Source organism: Macaca thibetana, chromosome 17 (genome assembly GCF_024542745.1).
Source record: "Macaca thibetana thibetana isolate TM-01 chromosome 17, ASM2454274v1, whole genome shotgun sequence".
Taxonomy (NCBI): Eukaryota; Metazoa; Chordata; class Mammalia; order Primates; family Cercopithecidae; genus Macaca; species Macaca thibetana.
In genome coordinates, this window is record NC_065594.1 from 26,799,337 (window position 1) to 26,814,141 (window position 14,805).

Sequence of the window (14,805 nt, forward strand, 5' to 3'; positions counted from 1 at the left end):
CAATAAAAATAATCAGAACAAACATAAATGAAAGAAAAAAATTACAAAATGTACATTGTTTATTGAAAGTGTCCAGATAGATCATTAATAAAGAGAATTGCCATTATCCTCCTAATATTTATCACTTCACAGCCATAACAACTAACAAAAAGTTGGGAGAGAAGTAGCAATTTCCCACTAAACAACCAGCATGAATGTTAATATTTGAAGCTTTAATGTGACAAATGAGTGGGCTCTTTGCTTGTTAAATTGTCTAATCTAGGTTGGATTGGTGACATGCTACTTGCAGGAGATGATGTATATCTAAATTGTTTTTATATTTTAACAACACTAGTAGTATAAAAACTAGTCTCTCAAAAGTATGTTGAAGGGAATGGAAGAAGAGTTAAAGCAATTTAACAAAATCAGGATAATCACTTTTAACTTTTATCCTTAATGACGGAAACAATGCGTTATTTTCAAAATTCATCTTCAATCTTTCATCAGTAGCCAGTTTCAAAAACTGTCACTCCAATTATCTTTCAATGAAATAAATGGATTTTGGATCCATGAATTTCTTGCATGTGGAGCTTATTTTGATAGAAAATACTCAGATATTTTATCAAATTTATAATTAGTTTTAAAAATATTTTGTATATAAATGTCCTTTAAGTTTGATGGCTTTACTGTTTCATTAGTCTGTAATGGTTTTAGCACTTCACTATGAGTTATGGCTAAAAACTCAATAACAGGGGATTATACTTCTGAGTAAAATTAGTACAAACTCCTAGTTGTTTAATTCTTTGGAATTACTTCTCTGATCATTATTTAGTTTACTATTATGATTACTAACACATTACTGATGTGTGTCTTGTATTGGCAAAATTGGACAGTAAGGCTTGTTTTGCCATCTATAATTTAGGGTGAAAACAAATGACACAAATTTTACTTCCCTAATTTAGGTAAGAATTTCCAAAAAATAGGCTTGATTAAAAATGAAAATGATTGTAAAAATAACAAGTTATATAAGTAAATAAATATTTACATTTTCATAGATTTTTACTCTTGGGTTGCAGGTGACAAACTTTGAAATTTTACTCATTGTAATGTCGTACTATTGCACATGACAGGGACACAACCATGCCACCTACAACTCAAGAACCAGGTTGAAGAATACCTGAACTGTTTAACAAGCAATGTCCAGTGATCATGCACTTGGATAGTCCTGAAATGTCAAATCGATATAAACACTGCTAAGCACTTATCCTTTTAATTTCAGTACTTATTTCCTTGTGGACTAAACACAAACAGTTTGCAGACTGACACTGGTCCAAGAACCACACTTTGAGTAGCATTACTCTAGGGAACACTTGCATTGAAGGGACTGGCAGAAAGAGAACTAGTGAAGGAATTTATGAAGTAACAAGGGAGGAGAACAAGGAGACAATAGATTTGTGGAAGACTAGGGAATTTTTAAGAGGAAGTGGTTAACTATATTGACTGCAAGAAAGGTCAGGTAGGTTGAGGACCAAAAGAAGCCATGGGATTGACAATTATCATCAGCAACATTTGAAAGAGTGATTTCAGTAGGGTGCTCTTGGTGGTAGTGAAAGAAAGCCAGGAACCAGCAGGCTGAGAAATTGGGGAAGCAGAGACAACCAATGGGGACTACCCTTCTAAGGAGCTAAGTGGTTAAGAAATGGAAATAGTGTGGTAGCTTGGGGGTATAAAAACTTTGAAGGAAGACTTTTTTTTTAGACTCTTCCCCAAATTTTAATGTCACTGAAGGGGTCTGAAGCTGAAGAGAGTTCCCTCTCTAGATAGAAAGTCTAAGAAATATATATATATTTTGTAGGAGTCTTACAGCAATCTTCTTAAAATTACCATGCAGGTTGGAAGAGATCCATGAATTTCAACAAGTTCAGGGGGAACTTCTTTTAAGACTCTGCTGAAACTTTTTTTTTTTTTGAGACAGGGTCTTGCTCTTGTCGCCCAGGCTAGAGTACAATGGCACAATCTCAGCTCACTGCAACCTCTGCCTCCTGGGTTCAAGCGATTCTCCTGCCTCAGCCTCCAGAGTAGCTGGGATTACAGGCACCCGCCACCACACCTAGCTAATTTTATATTTTTAGTATAGATGTGGTTTCACCATGTTGGCCAGGCTGGTCTCAAACTTCTGACCTCAGGTGATCCACCCGCTTTGGCCTCTCAAAGTGCTGGGATTACAGGCGTGAGCCACCGGGCCTGGTCTAGACTCTGCCGAAATTCTAATATTTCTTTGGTAGTGCAACAGAAAACTGTAAAGATTTTGATGGTGAACTCAATTGCTTCTGAGTTGTGTAGATGGAAAATATATTTTATTATTTTTTCCTTCAAATTTATTTTAAGCTCCCGGGTATATGTGTAGGATGTGCAGGTTTGTTACACAGGTAAATGTGTGCCATGGTGGTTTGCTACACAGATCAACCCATCACCATGGTATTAAGCCCAGCATCCATTAGCTCTCCTGACCCTCTCGCTCTCCTGATCCTTCCGCCCTACAGGCCCCAGTGTGTGTTGTTCCCCTTCCTGGGTCTGTTTTATGGTATGTATGTGTGTGTATATATATGTATCTATTTATGTGTATATATTATGATATATACACCACACTTTTTAAAACTATTATTTTAGGTTTAGGGATACATGTGCAAGTTTGTTATACAGGTAAACTGCGTGTCTCTGGGGTTTGGTGTGTACAGATTTTTTCACCATCCAGGTAACAAGTGTAGTACCTGATAGGTAGTTTTTTGATCTTCTCTCTTCTCTCACCCTACACCCTCAAGTAATCCCCAGTGTGTGTTTTTCCCCTCTTCATGTCCACGTGTTCTCATTGTTTAGCTCCCACTTATAAGTGAGAACATGCGGCGTTTGGTTTTCTGTTCCTGTGTTAGTTTGCTGAGGATAAAGGCTTCTGGCTCCATCCACGTTCCTGCAAAGGACATGATCTCATTCCTTTTTATGGCTGCAGGGAAATATATTTTACATACTAGTGAACATAGTTAAATTAATCCATGATCAAGATATACATTCTTTTGTAAATTGAGAAATCTCTTTATCATAATTGTACTATGGTAATAAATAAACTGGTTTTAAATAAAGCAAGTGATATCTACATATGAAGAGAGTTTACTTCAGTTCCTAGAACTTTCCCTCGCTTTCCTGCTGTCCCTACTTTTAGTAAGCAAGCATTTATTGTATGTGTAACACTGGGCTAGGTACTAAGGCAATGAGGATACTCAAGATTTGGTCTCTATCCTGAAGGCACGCACAGGAGAAACATTATCAGTCATGATGCTTTCTGTTGCTAACAAGTAAAAACCTCAGCTCAGCTTACCTCAGCTCCAGGGCTGGCCAAATCAAGAGGCTCATTTATAACACTAAGGATCCAGATTCTTTTGAAATTCCTCCTGCACCAATCTCAGCATTTCTACCTTCTCTGTAGGTTGGCTTGTCTCACGTTACAATGGCTGCAGCAATTGGAAGTGTCATATCCTCAGTAATATTTAATATTATTATTTAATAATATTTAGAACTGTGCCATCTCTGTATTTCAATTTATCAGGCTCCTAGCAGACTACTCCTTACCTTTCAAATGTCTAAACTGCATCCTGAGCCCTTGCCTAAACTAATCTGGGGTGAGGTGAATGGAAGTAGCACTTTAATTGTATTCATTCTTTGTAGTTGGACCTGGGCCTGGGCCCTACCTCCTGACATTTGCCCTCCAAGAAAGATTCCTGAAGTTAGGTAGGATTGGCTGTTGAGTAGGCCAGTGCTTGCCAAACCTTTACACATCCTCACATATGTCATGATATGCAGACAAAAAGATAATCCCTTATACAACTTGCTGGGATAAACTCAGGAGGCTTACAGCCATGACCTGCTTGAAGGTTCTTCCCGCCTTAGACCTTGCTCAGCTACTCCAGGATGAGTGGATTTACATCAGAGCACAACTGTATTTTATTCACAGCACAAACAATCTCATTCCTTCTCAGTTGGTGAGTTCAGAGTGAGCAATAACAGTGTCTGCCAAAGAGAAGAAAACACATACTCAAACTAGATAATCTATTGATATAAATACCAAGACATAGAAGTGATAGAGCTTTAAGCCAATGTTTGATGGTGGTAGTCCCAGCAAGCTCTTTTCTGATGTCTTTGTGGCTTTGCACATGCTCCTTCTCTGTCACTGTTTTCTTCATCAACATAATGTAATGGACAAGTGGAATCAAATAGAGTTGAGTTCAAATCCTCTGCTACCCATCTGCCCTGGTATTGGACAAATTAATTACCTCCTCTGAGCCTGTTTCCTCATCTGCAAGCTAGACTAGCTAATACTACCCATTTGAAAGGGCTGTTTCTTAGCTACATGCATGCGGGGCTTAACACCTAGATGACGGGTTGATAGGTGCAGCAAACCTCCATGGCATACGTATGTCTATGTAACAAACCTACACGTTCTGCATCTGTATCCTGGAACTTAAAGTTAAAAAAAAAAAAAAAAAAAAAGGCTCTTCCTGGGGATTAAATAAGATAATTATGTAAGGTGGCCAGCACAGTTCCTGGTACACAGTAAATGTCAGGCCTGCCTGACAAACTTCTATTCAACAGCTACTGCTCCCCTGAAAATCTTCCTTAGACTTTTCCACGGTGCTTCCCGTTTTTACACCACTATCATCTTTTATTACACTACTATCCGTTCATTCCCCACAGCTCCCTCCCTTCCTTTCCCTAACCAGTGATCCCCCAAAAGGCCAGCAACTGTCTAACATTTTGTATCTTCTAGTGACTGGTAAAGTTCAGCATCTACTAGCGCTCCAAGTTTCTTTTTGTTTTGGCCGAGTTTGCAAAACGGATTAAGCGGGATGAGAGGGCGGGCGCCGCCCAGAGAAGGAGAGCGGTGCGCCCGCCGAGGCTGCACTAGCCAGATACTACCTGCGGGGCCCGAGCGTCTTCCCTATCAGACCCCGGGATAGGGATACGGCCCACAGTCACCCGCCAGACTCTTTGTATAGCCCAGTTAAGGGCAGCTCGGCTTGGAGGGGGTGGTTCCGGGTAGAAACACGTCCGGGCTGCGCCGGATGCTTCTGGGAAGGCTCCTGGACCCACGCCAGGTTTCCCAGTTTATCCCTTCCCATCTAGCGTCCCAGCCCGCGAACCGACCAGCGCCCCAGTTCCCCACAAACGCCGGCGGGCCCGGGAGCCTCGCGGACGTGACGCCGCGGGCGGAAGTGACGTTTTCCCGCGGTTGGACGCGGCGCTCAGTTGCCGGGCGGGGGAAGGCGCGTCCGGTTTTTCTCAGGGGACGTTGAAATTATTTTTGTAACGGGAGTCAGGAGAGGACGGGGCGTGCCCCGACGTGCGCGCGCTTCGCCCTCCCCGGCTCTCCTCCACAGCTCGCTGGCTCCCGCCTCGGTAAGGCGTCATGCCGCCCAAAACCCCCCGAAAAACGGCCGCCGCCGCCGCCGCCGCTGCCGCGGAACCCCCGGCACCGCCGCCGCCACCCCCTCCTGAGGAGGACCCAGAGCAGGACAGCGGTCCGGAGGACCTGCCTCTGGTCAGGTGAGCGAGCAGAGCCGCCGCCGCCTCACGCGGGAAGGGCGCCCCGTGTGCGTAGGGCTGGCGCCAAGGCTGCTCGGCGGGACGCGTCCTCGCCGGGGGCCGGGTCCCGGCGTGAGGAGACGCCCTCCCTGCCCCCCGCCACCGCGGAGCGTCTGCAGAATGGTGACAGGATTTTGGGGTTGTGGGCGAGGGGTCTTGGCTTTAACTTGACACGTGTCGGGCGGGTGGGTCTAGGGTCCTGAACGAAGTGACAGGTGCAGTTCCCTCTTGTGAGGCTCAGAGGCAGAGGGTCGTTGCGAGCGTCCATCAGACGCAAAAAAATGAAAAATAAAAATACAAAAATGGTGTCTGTGGGAGAGTTCTTCACCGGTTGAGAACTGGAGTACTCCGGTGGTCGTCTGACTTTCAGTTTTGGTCTCACGCGATGCAACAGTTGGGAAGTATTTTCTTCTGGGCGTGCACTGCATCTGAACTCCATTCGTGGGAGAGGCCAACCAGAAAGCCTTGGACAAGAAGCACAGGGTCCTGAGTGTCCATTGCCTGCAGGATACTCGGCTCAGGAGCCTTGCGGCTTCTCCTTAGAACAATAATGCATCGAGGCCTTGGGGACTCAAAGCCATCTGTAGTGATTGATGGAATGTAACTCTTTAGAGGAACTGATACATGGGCAGAACTTTCTTGAGACGTTTACCAGAAGTGCTTGAAAGTTTCTAAACTTTTTTTTTTTCTGTTGGATGAACTCTTCTTGCGTGTTAGTCGGCTTCAGCTTGTCTCATTATTACTTCCATTTTGCCTTTTGACTTTGAACCAGCAACGATCCTGGTGTCCCGTCTTTTTGCCTTTGTTTTTGGCACAAAATTAGTGGTTCTGTGCTCAAATGGAAATTTTCGTTTTCCCTTATTAAATGGAATCTAAATTTAAGCAAGTCCATGCGAATGCACTAGAACTTGAAGGGAAGTATTTATTGTATTGCATCATCTTACTTTTCTTGATTGTACTACTTTATGGTTAAATAGCTATGACTGAAAGAGCGTAATTGTCATTATTATTGTCAGCACTGGTTCTACTTTGAGATTACAAGTTCATTGCAGGGGGAATGGGACTTGTTTCTGTTTTTCACTATTTTCTCCCCTATTCTTGCCCATCACCAAATCCTTTCACCCTCACCCATTTCTTTCCACTCGGCAGACACTAACAGAATTAACGGCAGAAAAGATTGAAGTGGGATTTAGGAAATGGCCCGTGGAAGGCTATTAAAAATTTATATATTTAAATGGACTGTCTTATAGGTCAGTTAAAAACCATATTTGTTAAAAAACCAAAACAACAACAACAAAAAATTAAAAACCACGTCTGGGGCATGTTCTGGGAAAAGACATGACTTTAGTTTCTGATTAAATTCTGATGTATCCAATTCTTGCAAATTTCCCTTTGGAAAATGCAGTAATGGCTACTCTAAAGAATTCCATGTTATGCACACAGCTTTAGAAGCATACTCTAATGTAGGGTAACCAGGAATATTGACGTTCTGACCACTGCTTGGAAAAAAGAGGACTGTTTCTTTCATTTTTTAACTCATTATTTTATATATTTTAAGTAATGGAACTATAAAAAAATTATCTTATAAGTCAGATCCATACAAGATACAGTCTGTTCTTGATTATCCTTACCCACAAAGGGTTTCATTAACATAGACAATTGAACTCTATAAATTAACCAGCAAGGGTAGAACCATTGCCGTGCAGTCTGATGCTGAGCATCTTGCCTGGAGATGGAATCAGGGCTCAGTCCAACTGCACTTCCAGTGACAGATTCCATTCCTAATTTGAGAGTTGAGATCTTATTTCTGTTGCCTTATCTCTGGCCTAAGTAATGTAGCTGGAAGGGAAAGTGTCACTAGGAACAGCATACCACATTCATTGTTGAAATAATCAAAGGTTAATCATGTTTCCAGCTGGGCATGAGGGCATGTAGCTGTAGTCCATGCTACTCAGGAGGCTGAGGCAGGAGGATTGCTTGAGCTTGGGAGTTGGAGGCCAGCCTGGGCAACAAAGCAAGACCCCAGTCTTAAAAAACAAACAAAAAAGTTGACCAGGCATGTTGGCTCACGCCTGTAATGCCAGCACTTTGGGAGGCTAAGGTGGGAAGATCACTTGAGGCCAGGAGTTTGAGAGGAGCCTGGGCAGCAAAACAAGACACTGTCTCTACAAAAAAATTAAAAAAAAAATTATCCAGTCGCTGTGGCACGCCTGTAAGCACATCTACTTAGGAGGCTGAGGTGGGAGGATCCCTTGAGCCCAGGAGTTTGAGGCTGCAGTCAGCCATGATTTCACCACTGCACCCCAGCCTGGATGACAGAGTGAAACCCTATTTCAAAACAAGAAAAAAAAAAACAACGAATTATGTTTTGAAGGAGGAATTGGCAATCTAGAATAGTGGTCAAGGGCATGGATTATAGAGTTAGATTGTTAGGCTCACATGGTGGTTTACCTCTTACCGGCTGAGACCTCAGGTAAGTTCTTTAACTTCTCTGATTTGACACACATCTGTAAATGTCTACTTTTACAGATGAGAATACTTATCTAAAAGGGCTGATGTCAGGATTCAGTGAAACCATATGTTTAAGGTACTTTCTATAGGATCATAGTAAATACTCAAGAATTATGAATTATTCTTCGTACTATTCTTATTATTAGATGTCACATAGAAATTAGATGAATGAAAAGGAATTAGCCAACAAGAATTTATTGAATGCTTGTCTTTGTTAAGGAGAAAGGACAAAAATAAGCAGTCACATCATGTAAGATGTGCTAGTAGGGAGGTTATGTGAAACATTGATAAGAGTAGACTACAGCTTAACAAAGTTACTGGTGTTGAATTGTATAATATTATCTATGGGTTTTTATCTTCTTGTTATCTTTGTCCTATTTTCCCAAACAGCTTTAGCTGTTACATTTATTTTCCTTCACAGAAGTGTTTTGCTGCTCTGAAGTATATTTGACTTACCATGCAAGCAAATATTTTTCACTGTGTGGTATCCTTGTTTTGGAATGACCATGAAAAAGATAATCATGTTTAAATTTGAAGTGTAATTTTTTCTATGATAAAATAAGATCTTAAAGTATTTAATAATGTTCTCTTTCACAGTAGTGTTATGTGCAAACTATTGAAACAAGTGTGTACTGAATCAATTTGACTTATAAGTATATGCCAATTATATGATTATTTTCATTTGGTAGGCTTGAGTTTGAAGAAACCGAAGAACCTGATTTTACTGCGTTATGTCAGAAATTAAAGATACCAGATCATGTCAGAGAGAGAGCTTGGTTAACTTGGGAGAAAGTTTCATCTGTGGATGGAGTGTTGGTAAGGATTTTCTTAAAATGTTTTGAAATTTTTTTTTCTCATTTTAAAAACAACTTCACATCACTATATAAAAATTGAAAGATAGAAGAATATAAAGACAATAAAAGCTAATAATAATTTCACTATCCAGAGGAAATTTACCTCTGCTAACATTAAAAATGTTTGAGGCTGGGCACGGTGGCTCACGCCTGTAATCCTAGCACTGTGGGAGGCCGAGGCAGGCAGATTGCCTGAGCTCAGGAGTTTGAGACCAGCCTGGGCAACATGGTGAAACCCTGTCTCTACTAAAATACAAAAAAAAAATTAGCAGGGTGTGGTGGTGTGCGCCTGTCGTCCCAGCTATTTGGGAGGCTGAGGCAGGAGAATTGCTTGAACCCAGGAGGTGGAGGTTACAGTGAGCGGAGATTGTGCCACTGTACTCCAGCCTGGCAACAGAGCGAGACTCCGTCTCAAAAAAAAAAAAAAAAAAGTTTGAAAAAAATCCCTCCATATATGCCTCCCACCAAACTATTTTAAAGCAGGTCTTAGTTATATTTTATTCACTATAATACAAGGACTTTTAAAAAACACTGCCATACCTTATAAAATAATTTTTATACCTTCTAATATGCAATCAGTGTTCAGATTTCCTGATTGACTCAGAATTAGTTTTGTTAGAATTCAGGATCTTGAAAATATTTTGATATATTCCTTTCATGTTTTTCTTTGCATATGTATAAATGTATATGTTTAATAAAAGCAGCAAATAATTACTAGAGTTTTATATGTACTGGGGCAATAGTATAAGAACTTTACATAGCCGGGCATGGTGGCGTGTGCCTGTAGTCCCAGCTACTTGGGAGGCTGAGGTGGGAGGATCATTTGAACCTGGGACGCGGAGGTTACAGTAAGCCAAGATCGCACCACTGCACTCCAGCCTGGGCAACAGAAGAAGACCCTGTTGCAAAATAAATAAATAAATAAATAAACAAACAAAAATAAGGCTGGGCGTGGTGGCTCAAACCTGTAATCCCAGCACTTTGTGAGGCTGAGGTGGGTGATCACTTGAGGTCAGGAGTTGAAGACCAGCCTGGCCAACATGGTGAAACCCCATCTCTACTAAAAATAAAAAAATTAGCCAGGCATAGTGGCAGATGCCTGTAATCCCAGCTACTTGGGAGGGTGCGGCAGGAGAATCGCTTGAACCCAGGAGGCAGAGCTTGCAGTGAGCTGTGATCATGCCACTGCACTCCAGACTGGGCAACAGAGAAGACTCCATCTCAAAAAAAAAAACACACACACACAAAACAATCAACTTTACAAATCTACAAATAACTCGTTTAAAAACCATTGAGATATGAAATATAAAATCTTTATTTTTACAGATGAAGACACCGAGTAGAGTGAGGTTGAGTAACTTGACCAAGGTCCCTAGGAAATAAGATCTCAAATATAAATTTGAGATTATACATGTAGTTATGTAGTTACATGTAGTTACACATAGTTTTGTATTTTCCTGTTTTTTTCTCATATGAGCATTTTCTTATGTTATTAAATTTTTTTGTAATATAGTTTCTAGTGATAGTATAATATTTTAGCTATTGGATATATTTTAATTTGTTAACTCTTACTGGATATTTGGGTTTTTTCCAACGTTTTGATGCTATAAAATAATGTAATAAACATTTGTATTCGTAAGACTAATGCCTGGCACAAAGTGAGTCCTTGATAATTTGTTAAATAAATTAATGAATGAATCTCTGATTATTTTATTAGAATAAATTCGTATAAGATGAATTTCTAAATCAAAAGCTATGAACATTTTTATGACTCTTGATGATTATTGGTAGATTACACTTCGGACAGATACTTTTAATGAATTTACTTTCTCAAAATAGTAGTATAAAAGTATATATGTTTTTACTGATCTGATTAACACAGCAGAATGTGTTTATGTATGTCCCATAAGAAAAGTGTTTAAAACCATTAAATAAAATCTCTGGCAGTAAAAAGGAGAAAACAAGTGTCATAATTTCCAAAGAATTGAACATAGTCTCACATTTCTTATCTAAAAAGAAAGGAATACTGAAGTATCTTGAATGTATGACTTGGGTATTATAATCCCCAGGCATCTAGTGTATATTTTAACTGACTTGGGTACTTCATGTACAAAGCTGTTTTTGTGCATATACAATTAAATGGAATCAGAGCTCCTTCACTTTTCTCTTCCTAAAATACTAGATTTTTGGTGTTCAGAAATTTTGGGATAGCTGATTATAGAGAGTATTAGTGAGTATACATACTGTAGTTTTCAATTTATAAGTGCATTGTGTTCCAAATCTGTTTGTAAGTTTGATATAGTAGTTAGGTTTCCAGCCTAGTTCACATAACTTATTTTTTTTGTACTAAACTATAAAAATAATAGTTTTAACAGTAGAGGCTCTTTTGAGCTTCAGAATTGAATACATATTTAAGCAAATATTACTGCTTTATTACCCTTTTTTCATCCTGGCTTTGTCTCTACCTTCCCTGGGAACTGGCCCAATTTAAATCTTATTTCCTAATGGAGCTCATGATGGGGACTAGGATGTGTGAAATTATTTATGGCTAGGTACTGGAGGAAGGTAAGAAAGGAATTTCTTGTTACTTTTGGGATTTGAGGTATGCTTTTGAAGGGTATAACAGAAGATGATGTCCTGTTGTTGTGTTATAAATCAACAGACTTTTCCTTGAAATATGATTTTAAGTGACAGTTAAGTTTTTGAGGGTTGGCCTGAGAATTTGATGTTCATTTATATAATAATATCTAAGGGAGAATGTGATAGAGTGTGTTCTAAGAGGCACATGTAATGACAGAATGAATATGTTTCCAGTGCAGCTATTCTAGTGGCAGTTGTCTGTCTTCTTTGAAACAAGAGGAGGAATATTGTCAAAAAAGGAAGCCCCTTTTTAACAATAGAAAGTAGGTGATGTTTATTGGGATAGAGGATGGGTTAAGAGCAAGGATTAAGAGTCAAACAGATATACCATGTTCTAACTCCATTATCCTGAACATGTTATCTACAATTCTCAAGCCTTAGTTTTCTTATCTGTAAAAGGGACTGACAATAATTTCTGGATCTTGGAGTTATTGTGCAGATTAAATAAATTAATGCATATAAAGCTCTTATTAGAGTCAATGAGTGTGCATATTAGGTCTTGGAAACAGAATAATTTTACTTAAGAAATACCCCAGAAAATTTTATCATTAATGTAATTTTTTTGGAGAATTTAGGATATCAGTATAAAATGGTTATAATTTTAAATGCATTGTTGTGATTTTGATGCAGTATGTTTGTTAAAACTCTTATTTTTAAGTACTTTAGAGTCAGAAAAGTTGTTTATGCATACATGAAAGCATGTATTAATCCCTTTAAAGTTTGTGGTATTTTGTCTAGAAAAATGTTTTTTTTTTTAAAATAAATATTTAGTGAAGTGTAATAATAAAGATTAACTTTGTTCATAAGGTTAGATTGTGTTCATGCTGCTTATAGCATATGAATAGGACTTTCCATTAAGAAATTGGCTAAGGTGCTGTTCATATTGTGACTTAAGGTGAATCAGCTGTTAGAATTTTGGTGTACTTTCTGCATCTTCATTGGCAGTGTGGTAGAATGGAAAATGCCTTGGACCTCAAGGCAGAAAACTTTGGTTGTAATTATATTGTAGCTATATGATTTTAGGCAAATTGGTTAATTCTGTGAGTCTCAGTTTGCTAACCTGTAAGGCAGAAATAATGCCTGAATATGAACCTCATAGGCTTTTTGTTATACATACGTATATATGTATATGAAATATATGGGTATACACATATCTCAAAGAGCTTTGGGATATATTGCCCTTGATAGAGCCACTTATTTTTGTGATATGGTGGTTATATTTTAAATAAATACAGTCATGTGTTGTTTAACAATGGGGACACATCTGAGAAATGTGTCCTTAGGTGATTTCATTGTTGTGTGAACATCATAGCATGTACTTACACAAACCTGGATGGTATGGCCTATGACACACCTACGTTGTGTGGTATATAGCCTGTTGCTCCTAGTCTGCAAACGTGTACAGCATGTTACTGTACTGAACATTGTAGGCAATTGTAACACAATGGTAAGTATTTGTGTATCTATACATAGAAAAGGTACAGTAGGTCATCCATATCCTTACTGATTTTCATTCTGTGTATTTTACTAATTATTGAGGGAGAAATATGAAGCTTCCAACTATAATTAGAATGGCCTTTTTAAATTCTGTTTTTTATTAATGTATTTTTTATTTTATTTTATTTTATTTTATTTTGAGAGAGTCTTGCTCTGTCACCCCGGCTGGAGTGTGTGGCATGATCTTGGCTCACTGCAACCTCCGCCTTCCGGGTTCAAGCGATTCTCCTGCCTCAGCCTCCTGAGTACCTGGGATTATAGGCATGTGCCACCATACCCGGCTAATTTTTGTATTTTTAGTAGAGACGGGGTTTCACTGTGTTGGTCAGGCTGGTCTTGAACTCCTGACCTCGTGATCTGCCCTCCTCGGCCTCCCAAAGTGCTGGCATTACAGGCATGAGCCACCACACCTGGCCTTTATTAGTGTATTTTAAAGCTTTATTCTTGGGTGCATACAAGTTTAGAATTTTTATGCCTTCTAGGTAAATTGGTACCTTTATCATTATGCAGTGTGCTTTTTTATCCAAATTTGTATCTTTTGTTCTGCAGTGTCCACATATCCATTCCACTTTTCTTGTGATCACTGTTTACATTATATATCTTTTACCTTCATTTTGATTTTAACCTGTTTATTTTTTATATTTAAATGGATTTTTGTTGTTTTGTAATCAGCATTCATTAAAAATTTTTAGCTGAATACTTTTTACTTTTGTTAGGGTTCCCTGTGTCTCTTCCTTTCATGCTGTGCCACAGATGAGCCATTATTTATATCTTTTCTCTCACTGGAGGTTCCTTTTTTTAGGGGAAACTAATCTGAAATATAAGCAAAGGATATGTTGATTTCAAGAAAGGTTATGTTTTTATTCCTTATCTGGCTTGTTCTTGTTGTGAGGGTGGGAGCAATACTCTGCAGCTTTCTGCATTCTAGGAAGAAGTGGAATTTTACATTACCATTTGCTTCCTTTACAGGTTTGCCCTGATATTGTCTATCCATAGGACTAATTAAAACTATGCCAGACTCCTATTTTAAACCTATCCATTCAGTCTCAAGTTATCTTTTTGCATTGCCTCTCACATCTGTCCCTTCCTTTCTCTTACCAGCAGTGCTTGGTTTTTACTGTTTGCTTTGGTTTTAGTTTCCTTTTTATTTTTTTAATTTCAGAAGGTGGAAGCTTATGTCATTGACTTGGGCATTTTTAAATGCATGTTTTAGTGCCTCTTTCTGACTAGTCTCTTGTTTTCTCCATCTCATCCATCCTGTGCCTGAGTTTTAGAAAAGACTGGTTTACAGTTTGCCCCTTTTGCTTTAAAATTTATTTTTCATTGTTACAACCCACTCTCAATAGCCTCCATTGTAACACCCGCCCATGCTCCCACCACCATTATGAAGAAGTAAAGTCCAAACTGTCTCAGTGTTTGTAGTTCTCCATAGTCTGTGCTTTAACCTTCCTTCCAGTCTTATTTTTTATTTCCATTGATGGCCCCCAATGCCTGTGTTCTCCTCCCTTAGTATTTATATTCATGCTGTCTCCCCCTTTTTTTGGAATACCCTTCTTTTTTCCTTTAGCCTAAATTCTGTTTTTAAGACGCAGTTAAAGCTTCTTCTTTATGCATGTCTCTTATAAGATATATTATTTTCAGACTTCCCCCCATTCTGTGAGTTGCCTTTTCACTTTCTTGATGATGTCAT

General features: G+C 39.1%; 2 protein-coding genes across 3 annotated transcripts in view; one reads left to right on the top strand and one right to left on the bottom strand.

Moving 5' to 3' along the window:
* The window catches only part of MED4 (mediator complex subunit 4), a 1,135,161-nt gene that overhangs the window by 231,097 nt on the left and 889,259 nt on the right, over positions 1 to 14,805 (bottom strand). The window lies entirely within an intron of this gene.
* Positions 5,240 to 14,805, top strand: part of RB1 (RB transcriptional corepressor 1) — a 175,546-nt gene continuing 165,980 nt past the window's right edge. For both annotated transcript variants that reach the window (XM_050766265.1, XM_050766262.1), the window contains exons 1-2: positions 5,240 to 5,574; positions 8,814 to 8,940. In XM_050766265.1, coding sequence (XP_050622222.1) covers positions 5,438 to 5,574; positions 8,814 to 8,940 — 264 coding nt within the window. In that variant the 5' untranslated portion in view covers positions 5,240 to 5,437. The remainder of the gene's footprint in view (positions 5,575 to 8,813; positions 8,941 to 14,805) is intronic.